Genomic DNA, 27,854 nt, shown 5'->3' on the forward strand with positions numbered 1-27,854 from the left:
CTGTCCCATTCAGCTGCACTCATGGATCTGTCTCTGATCTTCTCCCCGCTTCTCTCCCTCGCCTCTCACCCTGTTTGGTTCACAGTCTCAGTTGTCCTGCTTCTCACCGTCAGGTTGCAAAGGAGAGGATGGTGGCGACCGAGGGACTGTCCCGTGGATCTCACTGGCAAGACAGCCATTGTCACTGGAGCGAACACAGGTAAGAGTTTATCTCATCCTCGCCCAGTCAGTAACGCTGCCCTTCCTGATTCCGAACTCTTCGAATCAATCCCAACTCCAGGATCTCAGCCCGATAAGTCCAGGCTGAATTTTCCATGGAGCGCAGAGGGACTGCTGCACTGGAGGAGGTGCTGCGGATGAAGCGTTAAACCGAAGCTCCATCGCTGGTTCCGGTGACATGACAATACTAGATCCTGTGACAATATTGAATGAAGAGAAAAGCCAGCAACCTCCCCTCAGGAATATCCTACAAACGATCAGTAAGAGGCTTACAGCAAGTGGGAGAGGCAGCATCCCCACTGAGATACAGCCCAAGTAAATAAATACTTCTTTCACAGTGCTGATCAGCATTTTGATTTTGATTTGATTTATTATTGTCACATATTTAACACAGTGAAAAGTATTGTTTCTTGCGCGCTATACAGACAAAGCATACCATTCATAGAGAAGGAAAGGAGAGAGTGCAGAATGTAGTGTTACAGTCATAGCTAGAGTGTAGAGAAAGATCAACTTAATACAAGGTAGGTCCATTCAAAAGTCTGACAGCAGCAGAGAAGAAGCTGTTCTTGAGTCGGTCGGTACGTGACCTCAGACTTTTGTATCTTTTTCCCAAAGGCAGAAGGTGGAAGAGAGAATGTCCGGGGTGCGTGGGGTCCTTAATTATGCTGCCTGCTTTGCCGAGGCAGCGGGAAGTGTAGACAGAGTCAATGGAGGGAAGGCTGGTTTTATTACCCATCTCTAGTTGCCATGGAGAAAGGGGTGGTGAACTGTAGACCCTGAAGTGTAGGTACACCAACAGCGCTATTAGATTTTGTTCCAGCAACACTGATGGACTGCTGATATATTAGCTTTGTCTATCACTTGCTCTTTGGCATGTTTGGCTATGCTGTTATGCTGTTTGGTACGCCTGGTGCTGCTTCTGGCATGCCCTCCTGCACTCTCCATTGAACCAGGGTTGATCCCCTGGCTTGATGGTAATGGTTGAGTGGGGGATATGCCGGGCCATGAGGTTGCAGATTGTGCTGGAGTACAGTTCCACTGCTATTGATGGCCCACAGCGCCTCATGGATGCCCAGTCTTGAGTTGCGAGATCGGATCGAAGTCTGTCCCATTGAGCACAGTGATAGTGCCACACAACACGATGGAGGTTAGTCTCAATGTCAATCTTCAATGGGTGAGATCCTAAATGAATACTTCTCATCAGTATTTACTGTTGAGAAAGGCATGGATGTTAGGGAACTTGGGGAAATAAATACTGATGTCTTGAGGAGTGTACATATTACAGAGAAGGAGGTGCTGGATGTCTTAAAGCGCATAAAGGTAGATAAATCCCCGGGACCTGATGAAGTGTATCCCAGTACTTTGTGGGAGGCGAGGGAGGAAATTGCGGGTCCCCTCGCCGAGATATTTGAATCATCGATAGTCACAGGTGAGGTGCCTGAAGATTGGAGGGTGGCAAATGTTGTGCCTTTGTTTAAGAAGCGCTGCAGGGAAAAACCTGGGAACTACAGGCCAGTGAGCCTCACATCTGTAGTGGGTAAGTTGTTAGAATGTATTTTGAGAGACAGGATCTACAGGCATTTAGAAATGCAAGGACTGATTAGGGACAGTCAGCATGGCTTTGTGAGTGGAAAATCATGTCTTACAAATTGATTGAGTTTTTTGAAGGAGTAACCAAGAAGGTAGATGAGGGCAGTGCAGTTGATGTTGTCTACATGGACTTTAGCAAGGCCTTTGACAAGGTACCACATGGTAGGTTGTTGCATAAGGTTAAATCTCACGGGATCCAGGGTGAGGTAGCCAAATGGATACAAAATTGGCTTGATGACAGAAGCCAGAGGGTGGCTGTAGAGGGTTGTTTTTCAAACTGAAGGCCTGTGGCCAACAGTTTGCCTCAGGGATCAGTGCTGGATCCACTGTTATTTGTCATTTATATTAATGATTTGGATGAGAATATAGGAGGCATGGTTAGTAAGTTTGCGGATGACACCATGATTGGTGGCATAGTGGACAGTGAAAAAAGTTATCTCCGATTGCAACGGGATCTTGATCAATTGGGCCAGTGGGCTGACGAATGGCAGATGAAGTTTAATTTAGATAAATGCGAGGTGATGCATTTTGGTAGATTGAACTAGGGCTGGCCGGCGATTGAGCCATTGGGGGTGGGGAGCAGCACTGCGGTGGTCCCCGGCTGGCCGGCGATTGAGCTGTCCAGCAGACGGGGAGGCTGACAGATCAGGGCCACTGCGCATGGATAGAATATAAAAGCAGAGATGTCTTGCTGCATCTGTACAGGGCATTGGTGAGGCCGCAGCTGGAATACTGTGTGCAGTATTGGTCCCCTTATATGAGGAAGGATATATTGGCATTGGAGGGAGTGCAGAGAAGGTTCACCAGGTTGATACCGGAGATGAGGGGTGTTGATTATGAGGAGAGACTGAGCAGATTGGGTTTGTACTCGTTGGAATTTAGAAGGCTGAGGGGGGATCTTATAGAGACCTATAAGATAATGAAGGGGCTGGATAGGGTAGAGGTGGAGAGATTCTTTCCACCTAGAAAGGAAGCTAGAACTAGAGGGCACAGCCTCAAAATAAAGGGGGGTCAGTTTAGGACAGAGTTGAGGAGGAACTTCTTCTCTCAGAGAGTGGTGAATCTCTGGAATTCTCTGCCCACTGAAGTGGTGGAGGCTACCTCGTTGAATATGTTTAAATCACGGATAGATGGATTCCTGATCGGTAAGGGAATTAGGGGTTATAGGGATCGGGCGGGTAAGTGGAACTGATCCACTTCAGATCAGCCATGATCTTATTGAATGGCAGGGCAGGCTCGAGGGATTAGATGGCCTACTCCTGCTCCTATTTCTTTTGTTCTTATATACAATGAGAGGCCCAGACAGGGTTGACAGTCAGAATCTTTTCCCCGAGAGTTGAAATGTCTAATACTAGGAGGCATGCACTTAAGGTGAGGGGGAAAGTTCAAAGGAGATGTGAGGGGCAAGCACTTCACACAGAGAGGGGTAGGTGTCTGAAATGTGCCACCAGGGGTGATGATGGAGACAGATATGATAGGGGCGTTTAAGGGGCTTTTAGATAAGCACATGAATATACAAGGAATGGAGGGATATGGACCAAGGGGAGGCAGAAGGGATTAGTTTAATTTGACACCATGTTCAGCACAACATCATGGGCCAAATGGCCTGTTCCTGTGCTGTACTGGTCTATGTTCTATGAATGAGGGAGAGTTGGCTGGAGTAGACGGGGAAAGGAGTTTAACAGGAAAGATAATAAATCAGCAATGGCAGATATTTCTGAAAATAGACTCACAACAAAGAAATATCCCAGTGAGGAAGAAGGATTCTAGGAAGGGGATAAATCAACCATGGTTAACCTAGGAAATTAAGAATAATATTAAACTGAAAGAAAACATACTTTTCTTAATGTGACAAAGATTAGTGGTAAACAGAGGATTGGGAATCTTTTAAAAACCAACAAAAGATGACAAAAAACATAAAGAGGGAGATGATAAACTATGAGGGTAAATGAGCAAACAATATGAAGACAGAAAGTAAGAGCTTCTTTAAACGTATAAAAAGGAAGAGAAAGATCAAAGTGAATATAGGCTTGTTGGAGAATGAGACTGGGGAAATAATAATGGGGAATCAGGAAATAGCAAAGGAGTTAAATAAATACTTTGTGTCAGTCTTCACCATGGAAGAAACTAATAACATTTCAAACATATGAAACAAAGAAGGGAAAATGTAAGGAAGGAAATAAATACTGTAACTATCCTGAGATAAAATGTTCCAGGGAAACAAATGATAAATGGATGCACTGGTAGTAATCTTCCAAGAATCTATAAACTCTGGAAGTGTCCCAGAGGATTGGAAAAATGCCAATATAACATCCTTATTCAAAAAGGGAGGAGTCAAGAAACAGGTAACTATAGGCTGGTTAGCTTAACATCTGTCACTGGGAAATGTTAGAGTCCATTATAAAGGCTGTAATAGCAGAGCATTTAAAAACACACAATATAATCCAACAGAGTCAATGTGGCTTCATGAAGGGGAAATCATGCCTGACAAATTGATTAGAATTCTTTGAGGTGGTAATGAGCAGGGTAGGTAAAGGGGAACCAGTAGATGTGGTATAATTGGATCCCCAAACAGGGTTTGATAAGGCACTGCACAGAAGGCCTCTTAATAAGATAAGGGCCATGGTGTTGGAGGTAGGATATTAGCATGGACAGAGGATTGGCTAACTGATAGAAGCCAGGGAGGTGGGATAAGAGGGTTATTTTCGGCATGGCAACCTGTAACTAGTGGAGTGCCACAGTGATCAGTGCTGGGGCCACAATGATTTACAATATATATTAATGTCTTGGACGAGGGACGTGAATGTCCTATTGCCAAGTTTGCAGATGACATAAAAATCGGTGGGAAGGCAAGTGGTGTGAATAACACAGTCTACCGAGGATATAGACAGGTTAGATGAGTGGGGAAAAACTCGGCAGATGGGACATAATATAGGAAAATGTGAAGAATGAAGGAGCTGAATCTTATTTAAGTAGAGAAAGGCTGCAGAAAGCTGCAGCACAGAGAGGATTTTGAGGTCCTTGTGTATTCATCACAAAAAGCTAGCGGGCAAGTTCAGCAGGTAATTGGGAGGAAAATGGAATGTTGGCCTTTATTTCAAAAGGAACGGAGTGTAAAAATAGGGAAGCCTTGTTAAAATTATGCACAGCACTAGTTAGACCACAGCTGGAATACTGTGAACAGTTTTGGTCCCCTTATCTAAGGAAAGATACACTGACATTGGAGGCAGCCCAGAGACAGTTCACAAGGTTGATCCTGGATATGGAGGGATTTTTTTATGAGGAGAGGTTGAGTAGGTTGGGTCTGTACTCAGTGGAGGTTAGAAGAATGAGAGGCGACCTTATTGAGACATATTGGATTCTCAGGGGGCCTGACAGGGTCGATGCTGAGAGGTTGTTTCCCCTTGTGGGAGAGTCTGGGACCAGAGGCACAATCTCCGAGTCGGGGTCACCCACTTAAAACAGATGAGGAGGAATTTCTTCTCTCAGAGGGTAGTGAATCTGTGGAATTTTTTCCCACAGAGGGCTGTAGAGGCTGGGTCGTTAAGTATGTTCAAGGCTGAGATCGACAGATTTTTAATTAGTAAAAAAATCAAGGGTTATGGGGATGAGGGAGGAAAGTGGAGTTGAGAATTGTCACATCAGTCACGATCCCATTGAATGGTAGAGTAGACCCAATGGGCTGAATGGCCTGATTCTGTTCCCTATAGTCTTGGCATTAAACTGAATAAAACACACCCAACATTTGGAAATGAAAGCTATGATGGAATTTAATTTTCTTTAATCTCTTGATAATGCCTCAGATATCTCTGCCCAAGCTTGTGTACATTCCATCAGTTACTGTACAACATTTCTGAAATATTCCCCAGTCTCCACCGAGTGGGAAATTTGCTATAATGCAAGATTCCGGAGTCTATATATTACTGAAGGTGCTTCACTGACAGAGTGCCTTTCCAAACTCCTGGAGTGGATTCCAAGCAGTGAAGTGGTTTTTGAAGGATAGTCACGGATATAACAAAGTCTGTGGCTCCAAGTCCAACCCGAGGAGCATTGAATCCCTGACTGACCTGCACTGCCAGAGGCTCACTTTTCTGATGTTCATATGCTTGTCTGTTTGTCTGTTTCCCTTGGAGAAAAGGAGGCTGAGAGAAGAGATGATCACAGTATTTGAGGACATTGAGCCCCTTGATCCTGAGGGGTATAGACAGGGTAAATAGCGAGAAACTGTTCCCTCTCAAGACAGCATCAAAAATTAAAGGGCACAGATTCAAAATAACGGGTTAAAAGAGTGGAAAGTTTTAAGTTTGAGTTTATTACTGTCACAAGTAGGTTACATTAACACTGCAATGAAGTTACTGTGAAAATCCCCTAGTCGCTACACTCCGGCGCCTGTTCGGGTACACTGAGGGAGAATTTAGCACGGCCAATGCACCTAACCAGCACATCGTTCAGACTATGGGAGGAAACAGGAGCACCCGGAGGAAACCCACGCAGACACGGGGAGAACGTGCAGACTCCGCACAGACAGTGACCCAAGCCAGGAAATCGAACCCGGGTCCCTGGCGCTGTGAGGCAGCAGTGATGTGAGAACCTTTTTCACCCAGAGGGTGGTTGGAGACTGGGACAACTTCCTCAGAAGGTGCGGGAGGGCAGGTTAAATCGAGGTACTTGAAAGGGCATCGGATTGCTATCTGAATAGAAAGAATGTTCAAGGCTACAGCAGGGGAATAGGACTAGGTAGAATGCTCTTTCAGCGAACTAGCACAGACTCGATGGGCCACATGACCTCCTGTTCCACTGTAAACATTGTGTGATTTGATGATAGACGCACCCATTATTTGGAAATTAAAGCTGTGATGGAATTTAAGTTTTCTTGATAATGCCTGAGATATCCCTGCCCAAGCCTGATGTACATTCCATCAGTTACCGTACAACATTTCTGGAATATTCTCCACAGAGCGGACAATTAATTAAAATGAGACGACATCGTGAAGCATTACCAGTCAATGAAGTACATTGTAAAAATCTAACCTTGGTTCAACAAAGCTTGGCAACTGACTGTTATGGCTCGTACATTCAGGAGGTGTGGGTTTTCCTCACAAGGTTAGCATCAAGAGAATGTGCTAATGCTACTGGGACAGTAGCCCACAGGCCTGACCTAATACTCTGGAGATCTGAATTCAAATCCCAGCATGGCCGTTGAGGAAATTTAAAAACAATTAATTCAAAAAGCTGGAATGAAAGACGTCTCTCACTAACAATAATCATGAAATCTATCAAATTTGCTCATGCACTATCTTTACTGTGCTCAGTCTACTTGTGTCTCCAGGGTTGACTCTTAACTGCCCTCTGAAATGGTTTGTAAAACACTCGGTTTTAGCACGAGACTATGCTGGAAATACTCAGCAGGTCAAACAGTATTGGTCTGTGGAGAGAAATAATTAACGTTTCAGGTTGACGTCCCTTCACCATTAACTTTGCTCCTCTCTCGCAGGTGTTATCAGGCCTGCTAAGTATTGCCAGCATTTTCCGATTTTATTTCAGTTGCGAAGGGTTTATGACCAACAATATTTATATATGTACGAACAAGGGTCTGACAGAATTGTCTATATGTCTATCCTCTTCTCCTGACTGCAACTGAGTTTCCTCCCCAACCCAGGGCAAGCACCCTGCTCGCGCGGCCTCTCCATAGGGTCCGGCCTGATTGCGTGGCCTCAGGGATCGCCCCCTTAAAGGGGCCACCCTCCCACAGGTTTATCATAATGCTTCTGCTTAGGAAGTTTAAGGTCCACATGTCATATTATCCACTTTTCTCAACCTGCCTGAACATCCTCAATAATTTGTACACACAAACTCCAAGCTCATTCTGCTTCAAAACCACATTTAGAATTGTACACTTTATTTGTACCGCTTTCCCTCATTCCCCTCGGCAAAACAGGTCCATTCACACTCTCTCGGGAGAATGGAAAAAATGAGGAGAAAGGATGAAATGTTCTAAGGATTCTCCCCTCCTAGAATTATCGACACATGAAGCACAGAAAGCGGCCGTCCGGCCCTTCCACTCGGTGCTAGCTCTTTTACAGAGCAATCCAGTTCATCCCACTCCCCACAGCCCGATAGCCTATTCTTGTTCAAATGTTGATCCGGTTCCCTAAAGGAAGATCATTGCAAAAACAATCATTGTTCTGTTGACATGAACCTTTTTATTCTCTCGGTGCCCAGGTATCGGCAGGTACATTGCTCAGGACCTTGCCCAGAGAAATGCCCGTGTGATCCTGGCCTGCCGGAGTTTGGAACGAGGGGGGAGAGCGGAGCGAGAGATCCGCCACAGGACAGGGAACAATAATGTTCACCTCCGCATTGTGGACACCAGCTCCATGGAGTCGGTTCGGAGGTTCAGCGAGCGGATTAAGAAGGAGGAGAAACGACTGGATATTCTTGTAAATAATGCAGCTGCCTCAGGTAAACATAAGAACATAAGAACTAGGAGCAGGAGGAGGCCATCTGGCCCCTCGAGCCTGTTCCGCCATTCAATAAGATCATGGCTGATCTTTTCGTGGACTCAGCTCCACTTACCCGCCCGCTCACCATAACCCTTAATTCCTTTATTGTTCAAAAATTTATCTATTCTTGCCTTAAAAACATTCAATGAGGTAGCCTCAACTGCTTCACTGGGCAGGGAATTCCACAGATTCACAACCCTTTGTGTGAAGAAGTTCCTCCTCAACTCAGTCCTAAATCTGCTTCCCCTTATTCTGAGGCCATGCCCCCGAGTTCTAGTTTCACCCGCCAGTGGAAACAACTTCCCTGCTTCTATCTTATCTATTCCCTTCATAATCTTATATGCTTCTATAAGATCTCCCCTTGTTCTTCTGAATTCCAATGAATATGGCCCCAGTCTACTCAGTCTCTCCTCATAAGCCAACCCTCTCAACTCCGGAATCAACCTCATGAATCTCCTCTGCACCCCCTCCAGTGCCATAGAATCCTACAGTGCAGAAAGAGGCCATTCGGCCCATCGAGTCTGCACCAACCACAATCCCACCCAGGCCCTACCCCCATATCCCTACATATTTACCCACTAACCCCTCTAACCTATGCATCCCGGGACACTAAGGGGCAATTTTAGCATGGCCAATCAACCTGGCTCGCACATCTTTGGACTGTGGGAGGAAACCGGAGCACCCGGAGGAAACCCACACAGACAGGGAGAATGTGCAAACTCCACACAGACAGTGACCCGAGCCGGGAATTGAACCCAGGTCCCTGGAGCTGTGAGCCGGGAATCGAACCCAGGTCCCTGCCACGCATCTGTGAATTCTGACACACGACACTTGGTCCCCAATTCCAAATCATCTATGTAAATCGTAAACAATTGCGGTCCCAACACTGATCCCTGAGGCAATGTGAAGACTAGGGGCGGCACGGTAGCACTACTGCTTCACAGCTCCAGGGACCTGGGTCCGCTGATCCCTCTAACCTATACATCTCAGAACACTAAGGGCAATTTTAGCATGGCCAATCAACCTAACCCGCACATCTTTGGACTGTGGGAGGAAACCGGAGCACCCGGAGGAAACCCACGCAGACACGAGGAGAATGTGCAAACTCCACACAGACAGTGACCCAAGCCGGGAATCGAACCCAGGTCCCTGGAGCTGTGAAGCAGCAGTGCTAACTACTGTGCTACCGTGCCGCCCTGATCCTGTTCTCTGGAATTCTGTTCCCAGTTTGATCCTGCTCTCTGGAATTCTGTTCCCAGTCTGATCCTGCTCTCTGGAATTCTGTTCCCAGTCTGATCCCGCTCTCTGGGACTCACTCCCACCCTATTCCCAGTCGGATACCAGGCTGGAAACTGCAATGAAATCTCTGTGCAGTGTGTTTCCAGGGAGTGAATTGAATGGATTGTGTGATGGTGAATTGTTCTCGGTTTAATTGTTGTTGGTTATCTTCTCTCTCAGGGTCACAGCTCACAATCACTCCTGAGGGGCTGGAACAGACCATTGCCACGAACTACCTGGGCCCATTCCTCCTAACTAACCTGCTGCTGGGTGAGTGTTTCATAGGAACTTAGAAACTAGGAGTTGGGGGTAGGCCGATCGGCCGCTCGAGCCTGCTCCACCATTCACTATGATCATGGCTGATTCTCAAAGTCATAGAGTCATAGAGGTTTACAGCGTGGAAACAGGCCCTTTGGCCCAACTTGTCCGTGCCGCCCTTATATATTTTTTAAAAACCCCTAAGCTAATCCCAATTGCCCGCATTTGGCCCATATCCCTCTATATCCATCGTACCCATGTAACTATCTCAATGCTTTTTAAAAGATAAAATTGTATCTGCCTCTACTACTACCTCTGGCAGCTTGTTCCAGACACTCACCACCCTCTTGTGAAAGAATTGCCCCTCTGGACACTTTTGTATCTCTCCCCTCTCACCTTAAACCTATGCCCTCTAGTTTTAGACTCCCCTCCCTTTGGGAAAAGATGTTGACAATCTAGCTGATCTGTGCCCCTCATTATTTTATAGACCTCTACAAGATCACCTCTCAGCCTCCTACGCTCCAGAGAAAAAAGTCCCAGTCTATTCAGCCTCTCCTTATAACTCAATCAAGTCCCAGTAGCATCCTAGTAAATCTTTTCTGCACTCTTTCTAGTTTAATTATATCCTTTCTATAATAGGGTGACCAGAATTGCACACAGTATTCCAAGTGTGGCCTTACCAAAGTCTTGTACAACTTCAAAAAGACATCCTGTATTCAATGTTCTGACCAATGAAACCAAGCATGCAGAATGCCTTCTTCACCACTCTGTCCACCTGTGACTCCACTTTCAAGGAGCTATGAACATGTACCCCTCGATCTCTTTGTTCTGTGACACTCCCCAACGCCCTACCATTAACTGAGTAAGTCTTGCCCTGGTTCAATCTACCAAAATGCATTACCTCGCATTTGTCTAAATTAAACTCCATCTGCCATTCGTCAGCCCACTGGCCTAATTGATCAAGATCCCATTGCAATTGGAGATAACTTTCTTCACTGCCACCAATCATGGTGTCATCTGCAAACTTACTAACCATGCCCCCTATAGTCTCATCCAAATCATTAATATAAATGACAAATAACAGTGGGCCCAGCACTGATCCCTGAGGCACACCGCTGGTCACAGGCCTCCAGTTTGAAAAACAACTTCTGTTGAGAAGCCAACTTTATATCCATTTAGATACCCCACCCTGGATCCCGTGAGATTTAACTTTATGCAACAACCTACCATACGTTACCTTGTCAAAGGCCTTGCTAAAGTCCGTGTTCTCAACATCAACTGCACTGCCCTCACCTACCTTCTTGGTTACCCCTTCAAAAAACTCAATCAAATTTGTGAGACATGATTTTCCACTCACAAAGCCATGCCGACTGTCCCTAATCAGTCCTTGCGTCTCTAAATGCCTGTAGATCCTGTCTCTCAAAATACCTTCCAACAATTTACCCACCACAGATGTGAGGTGGCTGTAGTTCCCAGGCTTTTCCCTGCAGCCCTTTTTAAACAAAGGCACAACATTTGCCACTCTCCAATCTTCAGGCACCTTACCCGTGACTATCGATGATTCAAATATCTCGGCGAGGGGACCCGCAATTTCCTCCCTAGCCTCCCACAACGTCCTGGGATACACTTCATCAGGTCCCACAGATTTATCTACCTTGATGCGCTTTAAGACTTCCAGCACCTCCTTCTCTGTAATGTATGTAATGTAATGTCAATGTATCACAGTAGCACAGTGGTTAGCTCTGCTGCCTCACAGCGCCAGGGACCCGGGTTCCATTGCAGCCTCGGGTGAGTGTCTGTGCAGAGTCTGCACATACCCTCTGTGTCTGTGTGGGTTTACTCTAGGTGCTCCGGTTTTCTCCCACACGCCAAAGATGTGTCGGTTCGGGGGATTGGCTGTGGTAAATGCGCAAGGTTATGGGGATAGGGTGGGGGTTTGGGTCTGGCTGAGGTTCTCTTTTGGAAAGTCAGTGCAGACTCAAAGAACAAAGAACAGTACAGCACAGGAACAGGCCCTTCGGCCCTCCATTTCTGTGCCGATCACATTGTCCTATCTAGACCAGCCACCTGTACCCTTCTATTCCCCGTCTGTTCATGTATCTTTCCAGATAAGTCTGAAATGTCGCTAACGTGTCTGCCTCAACTTGGCAGTGCATTCCAGGCCCCCACCACCCTCTGTGTAAAAACCTTCCCCCGCACATCTCCACTGAACCCTTCCCCCCTTATCTTGAACTTGTGACCCCTTGTAAATGTCATTTCTGCCCTGGGAAAAAGCTTCCAACTCTTCACCCTATCCATACAGCTCATAATTTTATAAACTTCTATCAGGTCGCCCCTCAGCCTCCGTCTTTCCAGCCAGAACAATCCCAGTTCATTCAATCACTCCTCATGGCTAATACCCTCCATACCAGGCAACATCCTGGTAAACCTTTTCTGTACTCTCTCCAAAACCTCCACGTCCTTCTGGTTAGTGTGGTGACCAGAATTGGACACAATATTCCAAATGTGATCTAACCAACGTTTAACAACTGTAACATAATTTGCCAACTTTTATACTCGGTGCCCCGTCCGTTGAAGGAAAGCATGCGATATGCTTTCTTCACCAGCTTTTCCACCTGTGCTGCCACTTTTAAGGATCTGTGGACCTGTACTCCCAGATCTCTCTGTGTGTCAATGCTGTTGATGGTTCTGCCATTTATTTTGTAGCTTCCACCTGAATTGGATCTACCAAAATGCATCACCTCACATTTGTCTGGATTAAATTCCATCTGCCATTCCTCCACCCAATTTTCCAGCCTATCAATGGGCCGAATGGCCTCCTCTGCGCCGCAGGGATTCTCTGGTTTCATGGTCATATTCGTGCTTTCTCCCAATATCCCCTAATGAAATTAAAATCAAAATATTACCTGTTTCTTTTGTTGAATATATTCAGTGACTTGGGCTCCACAGCCTTCTGTGGTAGAGAATTCCACAGGTTCAATCCCCTCTGAGTGATGAAATGTTTCCTCATCTCAGTCCTAAATGGTCTACCCCGTATCCAGAGACTGTGTCCCCGGGTTGTAGATTTCCCAACCAGCGAAAACATCCTCCCAGCACCTGGTCTGTCCAACCCTGTTAGAATTTTATACGTTTCAGCCAGATCTCCTCTCATCCTTCTAAACTGTCTTGAATACAGGCCCCGTCAAACCAATCTCTCCTCATAAGACAACCTCACCATCCCCAGTATCAGACTAGTGAACCTCTGATGCTCTCCCTCTATGGCAGGTATATCCTTTCTCAGGTAGGGAGACCAAAACTGCACGCAATACTCCGATGTGGTGTCACCGAGGCTCTGCATAACTGCAGTAAGACATCCTTGCTCCTGTACTCAAATCGTCTTGCATTGAAGACTAACAGAACATTTACCTTCCTAATTGCTTGCTGCAGCTGCCTCTCCACTTTCATTGACTGGTGTACAAGGACCACCCAGATCCCTTTGCTCATCCACACTTCCCAATATCTCACCACTTAAATAATACTCCTCCTTTCCATTTTTCACACCAAAGTATCTAACTACACATTTAGTCATGTTGTACTGCATCTGCCATGTGTTTGCCCACTTACCAAACTTGTCTAAATCACCTTGCATCCTCCTCACAATTCCTCCCAGTTTTGTGTCGTCGGCTGCTAACACACATGATCAATCCCAGGAAAAGCAAACCGGGCACTGAGCTAATTTCCCCAAAGAATGTGGAACCTGTTATCCCCCAGAGGGGCAAATAGAAGTAAGAATTGAGTCCAATAATAAGTAGAGGAAATGGGAGGAGTAAACTGGAGGAGACAGGAACAGGAAGATATATTGAGCACAGTGGAAGGAGGGTCATGTGGGGCATGAACAGCGGTACAAGATGGACCGAATGGCCTGGCTCTGGGTTCTACAGTTTATCGATGTGATTATTAATGCAATCTTGTCACAATTCTGTTTATAATTTTGCTACAACCAGCCCCCCCATAATTTGTTGATTGGGGAGAGTCCCTTCTGGCTGCGATCCCCCCAAATTGTCACAAAGCCAGGTGAGGCAGGATGTTTAACTCTGTGTCTTCATTCCACATCCCTTCTGCTGGGGGCAACTAAAGTTTAATCTAACAAGGTTCCCTTTCCCTTCGATACCTTTTCCAGGCCCAATAGTTACGTTTTTAAAAAAGGGGCCAATTTAACCAGGCTTTCTTGAGTTAAGGTAGAGTCAGTTTATTCGCTACTAAAAAGGATAAGGAGAAATGGTAAAATATATGCACCTACATTCATAAAGATTAGAAGTAAGAATTGAGTCCAATAATAAGTAAATAGAAAGAAAAAGTTATCGGGAACAGTCTTGGAGTTGCAAGGAGTAGATAATGAAGAACTGCAGCCATTACAGATTGATCCCAGTATAGTTATAGTTTCTGCAAACCAGTAGCTGAATCTTTAAGTCAGCTGTTCTGTGGTTTGGTAAAGAGATTTCAGTTCTTTTTCCATCCTTTTACTGGTTGATTGACTTACACAGTCAGAGAGAGAGTTTCAAGATGTTCCTGTAAAAAATGCTATTGTTTGCAGGGATCCTGCTTTGATTTGATTTGATTTATTATTGTCACATGTATTAACACAGTGAAAAGCATTGTTTCTTGCGCGCTATACAGACAAAGCATACCGTTCATAGAGAAGGAAACAAGAGACTGAAGAATGTAGTGTTACAGTCATAGCGAGGTTGTAGAGAAAGATCAACTTAATGCAAGGTAGGTCCATTCAAAAGTCTGACAGCAGCAGGGAAGAAGCTGTTCTTGAGTCGGTTGGTCTGTGACCTCAGACTTTTGTATCTTTTTCCCAAAGGAAGAAGGTGGAAGAGAGAATGTCCGGGGTGCGTGGGGTCCTTAATTATGCTGCCTGCTTTGCTGAGGCAGCGGGAAGTATAGACAGAGTCAATAGATGGGGTTACTGTATCACACATCTTTAGTGTGGAAAACATTCAGTTGCTTTTCCTCACACACACACACACAAACACACACACACACACGCACACACATGCACACACGCAAACACACACATGCACATACACAGTCGCAAGCACACGCACACACAGATACTAGCAGGCTAGTAGTAAACAGTCCTTTAGCCCCCTCCTATGTATATTTCAAGAGGATGGTTGAGGAAAATGTACCCAGAGTCTTGAAGATGGGATGTCAATTATGTTCCTTTGGCACAGTTGTTAGCACTGCCAGGGACCCGGGTTCAATTCCGGCCCTGGGTGACTGTGTGGAGTCTGCACATTCTCCCCATGTCTGCATGGGTTTCCTGCGGGTGCTCCGATTTCCTCCCACACTCCAAAGATGTGTGCATTAGATTGATTGGCAATGCTAAATTGCCCCTTAGTGTGACGGAAATTAGCAGGGTAAATATGTGGGCTTGTGGCGATAGGGCCTGGGTGGGATTGTTGTCGATGCAGGCTTGATGGGCCGAATAGCCTCATTCTGCACTGTAGGGATTCTATCTCTACTGGGGATGGTAATCAGTCTTTGGATGTTTTTAGAAGCACCTTATCTGGAAACACAGGGAGAGGTTTCATTGTCCCTGAGAGAAACTCCCTGCAGCCATTCCTGGCAGTTCATTCTCAGCCAGCTTCGCCTTTAGTGCCAAATTTAAAGTATGAAACTCAGCTTTTTTTAAACCCTATATTTCTGTGCATAATTCTGAGGTTTTTTCCTCCACCATCATTTCATTTTCAGATTTGATGAAATGCTCTCAGAATGTGCGCATTGTGAACATTTCTTCAATGATTCACAAAAGAGGGAAGATCGACTTCCGGCATTTCAATGGAGAGAATCTACCAAACTCCTACGGAGCTGTAATGTACAACAACACCAAACTAATGAATGTGCTGTTCACCCTGGAGCTGTGTAACCGTCTCCGTCACACAGGTAGGAGCACTGCTCGGAGGGCAGCTTTTTTAAGGAAAGCACAGGCTACACCATATATCTTATGCTATAAGGGTTTCACTAAACACACAGTCCCTGTAACCCAAGAGGCTAACTGTGGTCAGACAATCCCCACCCCCTCCCCCCCCCCCCCCCCCACCCCCCCCCCCCCCCCCCCACCTCTCTGAAACCAAGTAACAGATAACACTCAATCAATAATCTGAGAATATCTCCACAAATTCACCCTCCCCCCCCTCCCCCCCACCGCCGCCACCCCCCACCCCCCCCAACTGCCGCCGTCCCCCCCCCTCCCCCACCGCCCCACCTCCCGATGATTGTCACATGAGATTTACTAACTCCACTCCCAAAAAGGCAGGCTTTACGATCACCTTTCAAACAGTACGTGGTAGGTCATGTTTGACCAATCTATTAGAGTTTTTCGAGGAGCCTACCAGGAAAGTGGATGAAGGGAAGGCGGTGGATGTTGTCTACCTGGATTTCAACAAGGCCTTTGACAAGGTCCCTCATGGGAGGTTAGTTAGGAAGGTTCAGTCGCTAGGTGTACATGGGGAGGTAGTAAATTGGATTAGACACTGGCTCAATGGAAGAACACAGTAAGAAGTTTAACAACACCAGGTTAAAGTCCAACAGGTTTATTTGGTAGCAAAAGCCACACAAGCTTTCGAGGCTCTGAGCCCCTTCTTCAGGTGAGTGGGAATTCTGTTCACAAACAAAACTTATAAGACACAGACTCAATTTACATGAATAATGGTTGGAATGCGAATACTTACAACTAATCCAGTCTTTAAGAAACAAAACAATGGGAGTGGAGAGAGCATCAAGACAGGCTAAAAAGATGTGTATTGTCTCCAGACAAGACAGCCAGTGAAACTCTGCAGGTCCACGCAACTGTGGGAGTTACAAATAGTGTGACATAAATTCTGATTCTAGGATCGCATGATAAAGACTCAGGAGGAAAAAAGCAGAAATATTTATGTGAAATAGTGTGACATAAACCCAATATCCCGGTTGAGGCCGTCCTTGTGTGTGCGGAACCTGGCTATCAGTTTCTGCTCCGCGACTCTGCGCTGTCGTGTGTCGCGAAGGCCGCCTTGGAGAACGCTTACCCGAATATCAGAGGCCGAATGCCCGTGACCGCTGAAGTGCTCCCCAACAGGAAGAGAACAGTCTTGCCTGGTGATTGTCGAGCGGTGTTCATTCATCCGTTGTCGCAGCGTCTGCATAGTTTCCCCAATGTACCATGCCTCGGGACATCCTTTCTTGCAGCGTATCAGGTAGACAACGTTGGCCGAGTTGCAAGAGTATGTACCGTGTACCTGGTGGATGGTGTTCTCACGTGAGATGATGGCATCTGTGTCGATGATCCGGCACGTCTTGCAGAGGTTGCTGTGGCAGGGTTGTGTGGTGTCTTGGTCACTGTTCTCCTGAAGGCTGGGTAGTTTGCTGCGGACAATGGTCTGTTTGAGGTTGTGCGGTTGTTTGAAGGCAAGAAGTGGGGGTGTGGGGATGGCCTTGGCGAGATGTTCGTCTTCATCAATGACATGTTGAAGGCTCCGGAGGAGATGCCGTAGCTTCTCCGCTCCGGGGAAGTACTGGACAACGAAGGGTACTCTGTCCACTGTGTCCCGTGTTTGTCTTCTGAGGAGGTCGGTGCGGTTTTTCGCTGTGGCGCGTTCCACATCAATGGAAGAAGCCAGAGAGTGGTTGTGGAGGATTGCTTCTCTGAGTGGAGGCCTGTAACTAGTGGTGTGCCGCAGGGATCGGTGTTGGGTCCATTGTTGTTTGTCATCTATATCAATGATCTGGATGATAATGTGGTAAATTGGATCAGCAAGTTTGCTGATGATACAAAGATTGGAGGTGTAGTGGACAGTGAGGAAGGTTTTCAAAGCTTGCAGAGGGATTTGGACCAACTAGAAAAATGGGCTGAAAAATGGCAAATGGAATTTAATGCAGACAAGTGAGAGATATTGCACATTGGAAGGACAAACCAAAGTAGAACGTACAGGGTAAATGGTAGGACTCTGAAGAGTGCAGTTGAACAGAGGGATCTGGGAATACAGGTACAGAATTCCCTAAAAGTGACGTCACAGGTGGATAGGGTCGTAAAGAGTGCCTTTGGTACATTGGCCTTTATAAATCGGAGTATCGAGTATAAAAGTTGGAGTGTTATGGTAAGGTTATATAAGGCATTGGTGAGGCCGAATTTGGAATATTGTGTACAGTTTTGGTCACCTAGTTACAGGAAGGATGTAAATAAAGTTGAAAGAGTGCAGAGAAGGTTCACAAGGATGTTGCCGGGACTTGAGAAGCTGAGTTACAGAGAAAGATTGAATAGGTTGGGACTTTATTCCCTGGAGCGTAGAAGATTGAGGGGAGATTTAATAGAGGTGTATAAGATTTTGATGGGTATAGATAGAGTGAATGCAAGCAGGCTTTTTCCGCTGAGGCTAGGGGAGAAAAAAACCAGAGGACATGGGTTAAGGGTGAAAGGAGAAAAGTTTAAAGGGAATATTAAGGGGGGCTTCTTCACGCAGAGAGTGGTGGGAGTGTGGAATGAGCTGCCAGATAAAGTGGTAAATGCGGGGTCACTTTTAACATTTAAGAAAAACTTGGACGGGTTCATGGATGAGAGGGGTGTGGAGGGATATGGTCCAAGTGCAGGTCAGTGGGACTAGGCAAAAAATGGTTCGGCACAGACAAGAAGGGCCAAAAGTCCTGTTTCTGAGCTGTAATTTTCTATGGTTTTCTATGATTTTCTAATGTGTTGGACCTGTAAATTCTCAGATACTTTCGACCAGTTTGCTTACTCCAATGTTTTATCCCGGTGCCCTTATTTGCAAAGGACAAACACAAGTAAAGGTTCAACAAGTTTATTAATAATAACACTGTTAACCTTTAAATTACCCACATAAAACAAGAGGATACCCCAGATTCAAGTATCCTACCCGTAAAGATGGTTTGGTTAAACGGCAGGCTTGATTCTCTGAGTCCCTCTGGTCCATCGTCACGAAGGTGAGTCTCGATGGCAGCTTCTTCCTTCCTTCCTTCTCTGGTCAGTCTTCCGAATGGTCAAGGTCGCCTCCCTCGTCGAGCCTTCGCTGCCGGTGTGTATGAGATACGTACCTTTATCCCCCTGCCTGCCTTTCCAGAAACTTCTCTGGTTTCCGGCCAATAATGTCCCAGGAGGGGGTCCCAATACCCAGTGGGTTTCTTGATGTCTGCCTGACAGGACACCAGGGCCCGCCCCCAGGTGTCCATCTCCGTGGTGTTGCTTACATGCAACCTGTTACCAGATAAGGTAACTGCAGGAACTCTTGGTGACAGAAAGTCTGGCCTGATCTGGGCTTCTAACAATAGGCCGGTGCATTTCAATGGGGTGCGATGATCTCCTGCTGGGTCCCAGTAGAGTGCAATGACCTTTGATGGGTGGTTGAGGGGCCAGGCCCAGACATGTTTGTGTATTTGTATAATTGGCCTGCCCGAGGTTTGATTATGTTTGATTTTAATATGCCCAATTCTTTAATTTAGAATATCCAATTTAATCAGCCTTAAAACTAGGCCCTGATTATATTATCACAAATGCTTTCCCTCAACTGTTTTCAGCAAGGATCCGCCTCCAAGTTTTCCAACTCTTCTTTCAGTATTCCTTTGTCTTGGATAGCGAGGAGCTTTCAAACTTTCACACCATCTCTCAGGGATCCAGCCACCAAATGGTTCACAATTGCTTCAACCTTTTACATCACAGACTGTGGTTAGATATTGCCAAGTTTAGGAATGCTTCAGGATTCAGATATCACTGGCTTTTCACTCGTTAAATCCACCAGGTCTGCACTTTTCAGCTTTGACTTTAAATTTAATTTTCCAAAAGCAGTTCCTTTTTGTTTCTTTTGACTTCAATCTTCCTGGAAACTTCCCTCCGTTCCCTCCGTTCCCTCCGTTCCCTCCGTTCCTTCCGTTCTCTAGTTTCTCGACCTAACCGTCCTTTAGATTTTGGATTTGCTTTCATGCCCATTTCTCTATTTTATGGCTTTCTTGGTTTCTAGCAGAGCTGAAAGCTGTTCACTCGCTAGATTTCTAGCTCCAACGTCTATGAATTCATCTAAAACTGAACTCAAAAAGTCATCTTATCCTAAAGGTGCCCTGGTTGCTAAGCAACAGCTCATTTTTTCTCCAAGCTTATGTTTACTTTTCACTCCTCACTTTTTGAAAACTCTCTAAACCCTCTAAATAGTTTGAACTGAAAATAAAATCCCCCATGCATGCAAAGCCACATCCGTTTAACGTGCATCTAACTAGAGTTTTACCCTTTTTTAACACAAAAATGTTAAATTAAATTCATGTAAACCTATCCCTTATTTCTAATATCCAACATCGCTGATGATTGCACAATGTTCAGCACCATTTGCGACTCCTCAGATACTGAAGCAGTCCATGTTCAAATGCAACAAGATCTGGACAATATCCAGACTTGGGCTGACATTCACACCACACAAATGCCAGACAATGACCATCACCAATAAGAGACACTCTAACCACTGCCCCTTAACATTCAATGGTGTAACCCTCACTGAATCCCCCACTGTCAACATCCTTGGGGTTACCACTGACCAGAAACTCAACTGCACTCACCACATAAACACAGTGGCTACAAGAGCAGGTCAGAGGCTAGGAATACTGCGGCGAGTAACTCACCTCCTGACTCCCCAAAGCCTATCCACCATCTACAAGGCACAAATCAGAAGTGTAATGGAATACTCTCCACTTGCCTGGATGGGTGCAGCTCCAACAACATTCAAGAAGCTTGACATTGTTTTGGGAAAATCACCACTCAGAGTCAGATTTAAAGATTCAACATGCAGTTTATCGGACAAAGCTTTGGGAGAAGCGCTGGGCTCTCCGCAGTGCACGCGGTCACCTTCTCAACTTTAAAATGGCAGCTGAGCTTCTTTTATACATTTTCAAATAGTGGACAAGTACAGACATTAGCAGTTATCACATCATTATCCGAGTATGCCCCCCCCCCCTCCACCCCCCTATCAACGACTGATCTCGTTAACAAAACTCATTGTTTCGGTTCTGCCTTAACTTAAGTTAAGCTGATCACCTGGGCCTCAAGGCTTGGTTTATTTCCTGTAGTAATTAGACAATAACAGGATTTAGGTCATTGTGCAATGTCTGTGCCTAAGTCAGCACATCTTAATGTCTTTTCACAGAGTCCATTTTGTGCCAGGTAACCATCTTGTATCTTTTAATTTCGGGTCTACTCCAACAACATCATCCAGGACAAAGCAGCCGCTTGATTGGCACCACATCCACAAACATCCACTTCCTCCACCACCGACGCTCAGTAGCAGCAGTGTGTGCTATCTACAAGGTGCACTGCAGCAATTCAACAAAGATCCTTAGTCAGCACCTTCCAAACCCACGACCACTTCCATCTAGAAGGACAAGGGCAGCAGATAAATGGGAACACCACCACCTGCAAGTTCCCCTCCAAGCCACTCACCATCCTGGCTTGGAAATATATCGCCGTTCCTTCGCAGTCGCTGGGTCAAAATCCTGGAATTCCCTCCCTAATGGCATCGTGGGTCAACCCACAGAACATGGACTGCAGCGAATCAAGAAGGCAGCTCACCACCACCTTCTCAAGGGCAACTAGGGATGGGCAATAAATGTTGGCCAGCCAGTGATGCCCATGTCCCAAAATAAATTATTGGATTTTCCTGAAAAACCCATCTGGTTCACTAATGTCTTTACGAGAGGAAATCCTTACCCAGTCTGGTCAAGATGTGATTCCAGACCCACAGAAATGTCATTGGATCTTAACTATATCAAGTCATTTTTATCAAGAAAGCCCATTGTACAAGGGAAACTGGCGATGGGCAATATACACTGGCCTTGCCAGTTCAGCAACACCCACACACCAAGAATTTAATTTCAAAATTGCCTCCCAGAATGAGTTGAGAAGTTGAGATGGAAAAGTTGCTTCAAGGAGGTTCAGTTAGAATCATAGAGTCCTACTTTGCAGAAGAAGGCCATTCAGCCCATTGAGTCTGCACTGACAACAATCCCACCCAGGCCCTACCCCATCACCCCATGCATTTTGCCCTAGTTAATCCCACTGACACTAAGGGGCAATTTATCATGGCCAATCCACCAAACCTGCACATCTTTGGACTGTGGGAGGAAACCGGAGCACCCAGAGGAAACCCACGCAGACACAGGGAGAATGTGCAAACGCCACACAGCCAGTGACCCAAGCCGTGGATTGAACCCGGGTCGCTGGTACTGTTGGGCAGCAGTGTTAACCACTGTGCCACCGTGCCACCCAATTGGTGGGGAGAGCAAATACAAGAGCATAAGAAGTAGGATCAAGAGTAGGCCATTCGGCCCCTCAGCCTTCTCTGTCAGTTACTAAGACCATGACTGATCTGATTATGGCCTCAAATCCACTTCCCTGCCTGTACCCAGAAACACTTCACTCCTTTGTCAGTCAAAAATCTCGTTCATAAGTTCATAAGATATAGGAGCAGAATTAGGCCATTCGGCCCATCGAGTCCGCTCCGCCATTTGATCAGGGCTGATATGCTCCTCATCCCCATTTTCCTGCCTTCTCCCCATAACCCTTCAATCCATTACCAATTAAACATCTGTCTAACTCCTCCTTAAATTTACTCACTGTCCCAGCATCCACCGCACTTGGGGTAGTGAATTCCACAGATTCACAACCCTTTGGGAGAAGTAGTTTCTCCTCAACTCTGTTTTAAATTTGCTGCCCCTTATCCTAAGACTATGGCCTCTCGTCCTAGAATGCCCCACAAGAGGAAGCATCCGCTCCACATCTACTTTATCCATACCTTTTATCATCTTGTACACCTCAATTTGATCTCCCCTCATTCTTCTAAATTCCAGAGAGTATCGGCCTAAACTGGGCAACCTCTCTTCACACGACAAACCCCTCATCTCTGGAATCAATCTAGTGAACCTCCTCTGAACTGCCTCCAATGCCACTACATCTTTCCTCAAATAAGGGGACCAAAACTTGTCACTCTAGATCCACAGTAATGTGGTTGACTTTTAACTGCCCTCTGAAACCCCAGCAAGCCACGCAGTTAAAGGGTAACTATGGATGGGCAACAATTGCTGACTTTGCCAGTGACACTCAAATCCCATGAAAGAGTAAAGGAAAAATGACAAGGGCTGAGAGTCCTCCACTTCTACCTTCTGTCCCAGTACCTGCCTCCTACAGTCACGCCCACCTGTCGGAGACCAAATTTGAAACACCTAGCTTGAAGGGCGGAACAAAGTATCCTGGTAACTTTCCCCTTCTTTGATCCATCGCGCTGTATGCAGCTCAAACTCCAGCTCTGAACCAAAGTTCCTCAAGCTCCACACATAAGGTGCAATACATTGTGGATCATTGGTATCCATCATACTCCCACATACTCCAGCTGCAACACATCAGCTGCCCCGCCATCCTTATTGGGTTTTCTTTCATCAATAAAGTTTAGAAATATCACTCATGATTTTCCCTAATTATAGAATCCATAAAACCCCTACAGTGCAGAAAGAGGCCATTCGGCCCATCGAGTCTGCACCGACCACAATCCCACCAGGCCCTATAGAAACATAGAACCATAGAAAATTACAGCTCAGAAACAGGTCTTTTGGCCCTTCTTGTCTGTGCCGAACCATTTTTTGCCTAGTCCCACTGACCTGCACTTGGACCATATCCCTCCACACCCCTCTCATCCATGAACCCGTCCAAGTTTTTCTTAAATGTTAAAAGTGACCCCGCATTTACCACTTTATCTGGCAGCTCATTCCACACTCCCACCACTCTCTGCGTGAAGAAGCCCCCCCTAATATTCCCTTTAAACTTTTCTCCTTTCACCCTCAACCCATGCCCTCTGGTTTTTTTCTCCCCTCGCCTCAGCGGAAAAAGCCTGCTTGCATTCACTCTATCTATACCCATCAAAATCTTATACACCTCTATCGAATCTCCCCTCATTCTTCTACGCTCCAGGGAATAAAGTCCCAACCTATTCAATCTCTCTCTGTAACTCAGCTTCTCAAGTCCCGGCAACATCCTTGTGAACCTTCTCTGCACTCTTTCAACCTTGTTTACATCCTTCCTGTAACTAGGTGACCAAAACTGTACACAATACTCCAAATTCGGCCTCACCAATGCCTTATATAACCTTACCATAACACTCCAACTTTTACACTCGATACTCCGATTTATAAAGGCCAATGTACCAAAGGCACTCTTTACGACCCTATCCACCTGTGACGTCACTTTTAGGGAATTCTGTAGCTGTATTCCCAGATCCCTCTGTTCAACTGCACTCTTCAGAGTCCTACCATTTACCCTGTACGTTCTACTTTGGTTTGTCCTTCCAATGTGCAATATCTCACACTTGTCTGCGCTAAGAGGGTGGTGAATCTCTGGAATTCTCTGCCCACTGAGGTGGTGGAGGCTACCTCGCTGAATATGTTTAAAGCGCGGATGGATGGATTCCTGATCGGTAAGGGAATTAAGGGTTATGGGGATCAGGCGGGTAAGTGGTACTGATCCACGTCAGATCAGCCATGATCTTATTGAATGGCGGGGCAGGCTCGAGGGGCTAGATGGCCTACTCCTGCTCCTATTTCTTATGTTCTTATGTTCTTAAATTCCATTTGCCATTTTTCAGCCCATTTTTCTAGTTGGTCCAAATCCCTCTGCAAGCTTTGAAAACCTTCCTCACTGTCCACTACACCTCCAATCTTTGTATCATCAGCAAATTTGCTGATCCAATTTACCACATTATCATCCAGATCATTGATATAGATGACAAACGACAATGGACCCAACACCGATCCCTATCTCCGTAACTCCATACATTGCCCCTAGCCAGTCCCCCTGACACTAAGGGGCAATTTAGCATGGCCAATCCACCTAACCCACACATCTTTGGGCTTATATGTCCCAAGTCTACTTTAGTCCAGCAGATATTGTTCCTTCCTCCTTTACTACTATATTGGCAGCACCCTTTTCTTCAGTGGAAATGAACACAATTCCCATTTAGTACTTTAGTAGATTCAAGAACCAAGCAAGGGGAGGTGATGGCCTAGTGGTATTATCTCGAGGCTATTAATCCAGAAACTCAGCTAATGTTCTGGGGACCCGGGTTCGAATCCTGCCACGGCAGATGGTGGAATTTGAATTCAATGAAGAAGATATCTAGAATTAAGAATCTACTGATGACCATGAAACCATTGTCAGAAAAACGCATCTGGTTCACTAATATCCTTTAGGGAAGGAAATCTGCTGTCTAAATTTACCACACCATCCTTTACATATTTATAAAATACTCTGGAATGAAGTGTTGTTTGAAAATTAGACTTCAGTTGGAATGATACCTAAAGTATCTTGTGGATTCTGGCAGGTGTGACAGTGAATACAGTCCACCCGGGATTGGTGCTGACAGAGATAATGAGGAATCAACCCCTGTACAAGAGAGCTATCTTCAAGCTGATTGGATCCTTCTTCTTCAAGGTCAGAGCCTACGACAGGCATCAATCCCATGGCTGCCCGAACCGGGCTTTTATGCTAAAGGCAGCTCGGGTAGCCACCGTTAACGCCTCTAATGTGTGAAGAAAAGGGTATTATTCCACAAATATATTGGGGTCTGCTGTGGCATTTCTGTGAAGCAGGCATGTGGAGGCTGTGACTCTATCTATGTGTAAGACTAATTTAATCAAACTGCAGAAGTGTCTAGCAAATGGAGGACATCAAAGGGGCTAGGTGTGAAAGGCAGGTACTCAAAGTGAATAGAGCCAAGTTGGATATTCTATCAGTAAATAAGACCTGGCTAGAAATTTGCTTTAGGAGATAAAGAAGGTTGCTGAACTCAGTTGTTACATTTCAAAGGGAAGTAAAAGGGAATTTACAACTTGGGATTTGAATTCAATAAAAAATATCTAGAATTAAGAATCTATTGATGACCATGAAACCATTGTCGATTGTCGGAAAAACCCATCTGGTTCACTAATGTCCTTGAGGGAAGGAAATCTGCCATCCTTACCTGGTCTGGCCTACATGTGACTCCAGAGCTACAGCAATGTGGTTGACTCTCAACTGCCCTCTGAAATGGCCTGGCAAGCCACTCAATTCAAGGGCAATTCCGTGTACACCATTCCATTTCCTGTACACCACTCCCTGTGCAACACTCCCTGTAGACTATTTCATTCCCTGTACACTATTCCTTCTATACCATTCCCTGTATACTACTCCTTGTACACCACTACTTGTACACCATTCCCTGTACACCATTAACTGTACACCATTTCATTCCCTGTACACATTTCCTGAGTAAGAAGTTTAACAACACCAGGTTAAAGTCCAACAGGTTTATTTGGTAGCAAAAGCCACACAAGCTTTCGGAGCTGCAAGCCCCTTCTTCAGGTGAGTGGGAATTCTGTTCACAAACAGAGCATATAAAGACACAAACTCAATTTACATGAATAATGGTTGGAATGCGAATACTTACAACTAATCAAGTCTTTAAGAAACAAAACAATGTGAGTGGAGAGAGCATCAAGACAGGCTAAAAAGATGTGTATTGTCTCCAGACAAGACAGCCAGTGAAACTCTGTGGGGGTTACAAATAGTGTGCCATGAACCCAATATCCCGGTTGAGGCCGTCCTCGTGTGTGCGGAACTTGGCTATCAGTTTCTGCTCAGCGACTCTGCGCCGTCGTGTGTCGCGAAGGCCGCCTTGGAGAACGCTTACCCGAATATCAGAGGCCGAATGCCCGTGACCGCTGAAGTGCTCCCCAACAGGAAGAGAACAGTCTTGCCTGGTGATTGTCGAGCGGTGTTCATTCATCCGTTGTCGCAGCGTCTGCATAGTTTCCCCAATGTACCATGCCTCGGGACATCCTTTCTTGCAGCGTATCAGGTAGACAACGTTGGCCGAGTTGCAAGAGTATGTACCGTGCACGGCACAGAGTCGCTGAGCAGAAACTGATAGCCAAGTTCCGCACACACGAGGACGGCCTCAACCGGGATATTGGGTTCATGTCACACTATTTGTAACGCCCACAGAGTTTCACTGGCTGTCTTGTCTGGAGACAATACACATCTTTTTAGCCTGTCTTGATGCTCTCTCCACTCACATTGTTTTGTTTCTTAAAGACTTGATTAGTTGTAAGTATTCGCATTCCAACCATTATTCATGTAAATTGAGTTTGTGTCTTTATATGCTCTGTTTGTGAACAGAATTCCCACTCACCTGAAGAAGGGGCTTGCAGCTCCGAAAGCTTGTGTGGCTTTTGCTACCAAATAAACCTGTTGGACTTTAACCTGGTGTTGTTAAACTTCTTACTGTGTTTACCCCAGTCCAACGCCGGCATCTCCACATCATCACATTTCCCTATACAGCATTCCGTTCCGTATGCACCATTTTCTGTACACCACTTCATTCATTGAATGCATTTCCAATCTCCATTCACTGTACACCATCCCAATCTTGGTGAACCTTTCATGGTTGTATACACCTTTCTATTTATAATGCTGTTCTGAATTGAACTGAATACTTGAAGAAGTTGCTTTCTTTGAGAGTGTGCTGTTTGACATTCTGAAACTCTCTGTGTTGCAGTCTCCAGAGGAAGGAGCAGTGAGCACCATCTACTGTGCTGTGTCTGAGGAAATGGAGGGTGTGAGTGGGAAGTACATTGACAGTGATTGCTCCCTCACTCTGCCCTGTCCAACTGCACGAGACAAGGCCTTAGCCAAAAAACTCTGGGATGTCAGTGAATCCCTCACCGGACTCCACAAGCAGATAACTGAGAAGGCCAGTAGAGGCCCGATCAATTGAAGGATTCAGGGAATTAGACTTTTCGCAGGAAGGGAAGAACGTGCGGAGTGAAGGCGAGAGATATAAGGATACATCCCATAGGGAGCAGACCCAATTCCCAAAGGCCTCCTTCTGTGAAGTTAATGAAATCCCCGTCCCTTCCAGACCCTCCTCACAACTCAAGACAAACCCTGAAAATGTCCAGGAACTT

At 45.7% G+C, this 27,854-nt stretch overlaps 1 protein-coding gene across 1 annotated transcript; it reads left to right on the plus strand.

The window, feature by feature from the left end:
• LOC144505505 (retinol dehydrogenase 12) lies at positions 1-27,854 on the plus strand. Its single transcript, XM_078231664.1, has 6 exons — positions 1-199; positions 8,032-8,271; positions 9,771-9,860; positions 15,588-15,779; positions 25,232-25,341; positions 27,446-27,854. Exons 1-6 carry the CDS (start codon positions 22-24, stop codon positions 27,662-27,664), a joined length of 1,029 nt encoding a protein of 342 aa, XP_078087790.1. The 5' UTR covers positions 1-21; the 3' UTR covers positions 27,665-27,854.

Source organism: Mustelus asterias, chromosome 1 (assembly GCF_964213995.1).
Source record: "Mustelus asterias chromosome 1, sMusAst1.hap1.1, whole genome shotgun sequence".
NCBI classification, from domain to species: domain Eukaryota; kingdom Metazoa; phylum Chordata; class Chondrichthyes; order Carcharhiniformes; family Triakidae; genus Mustelus; species Mustelus asterias.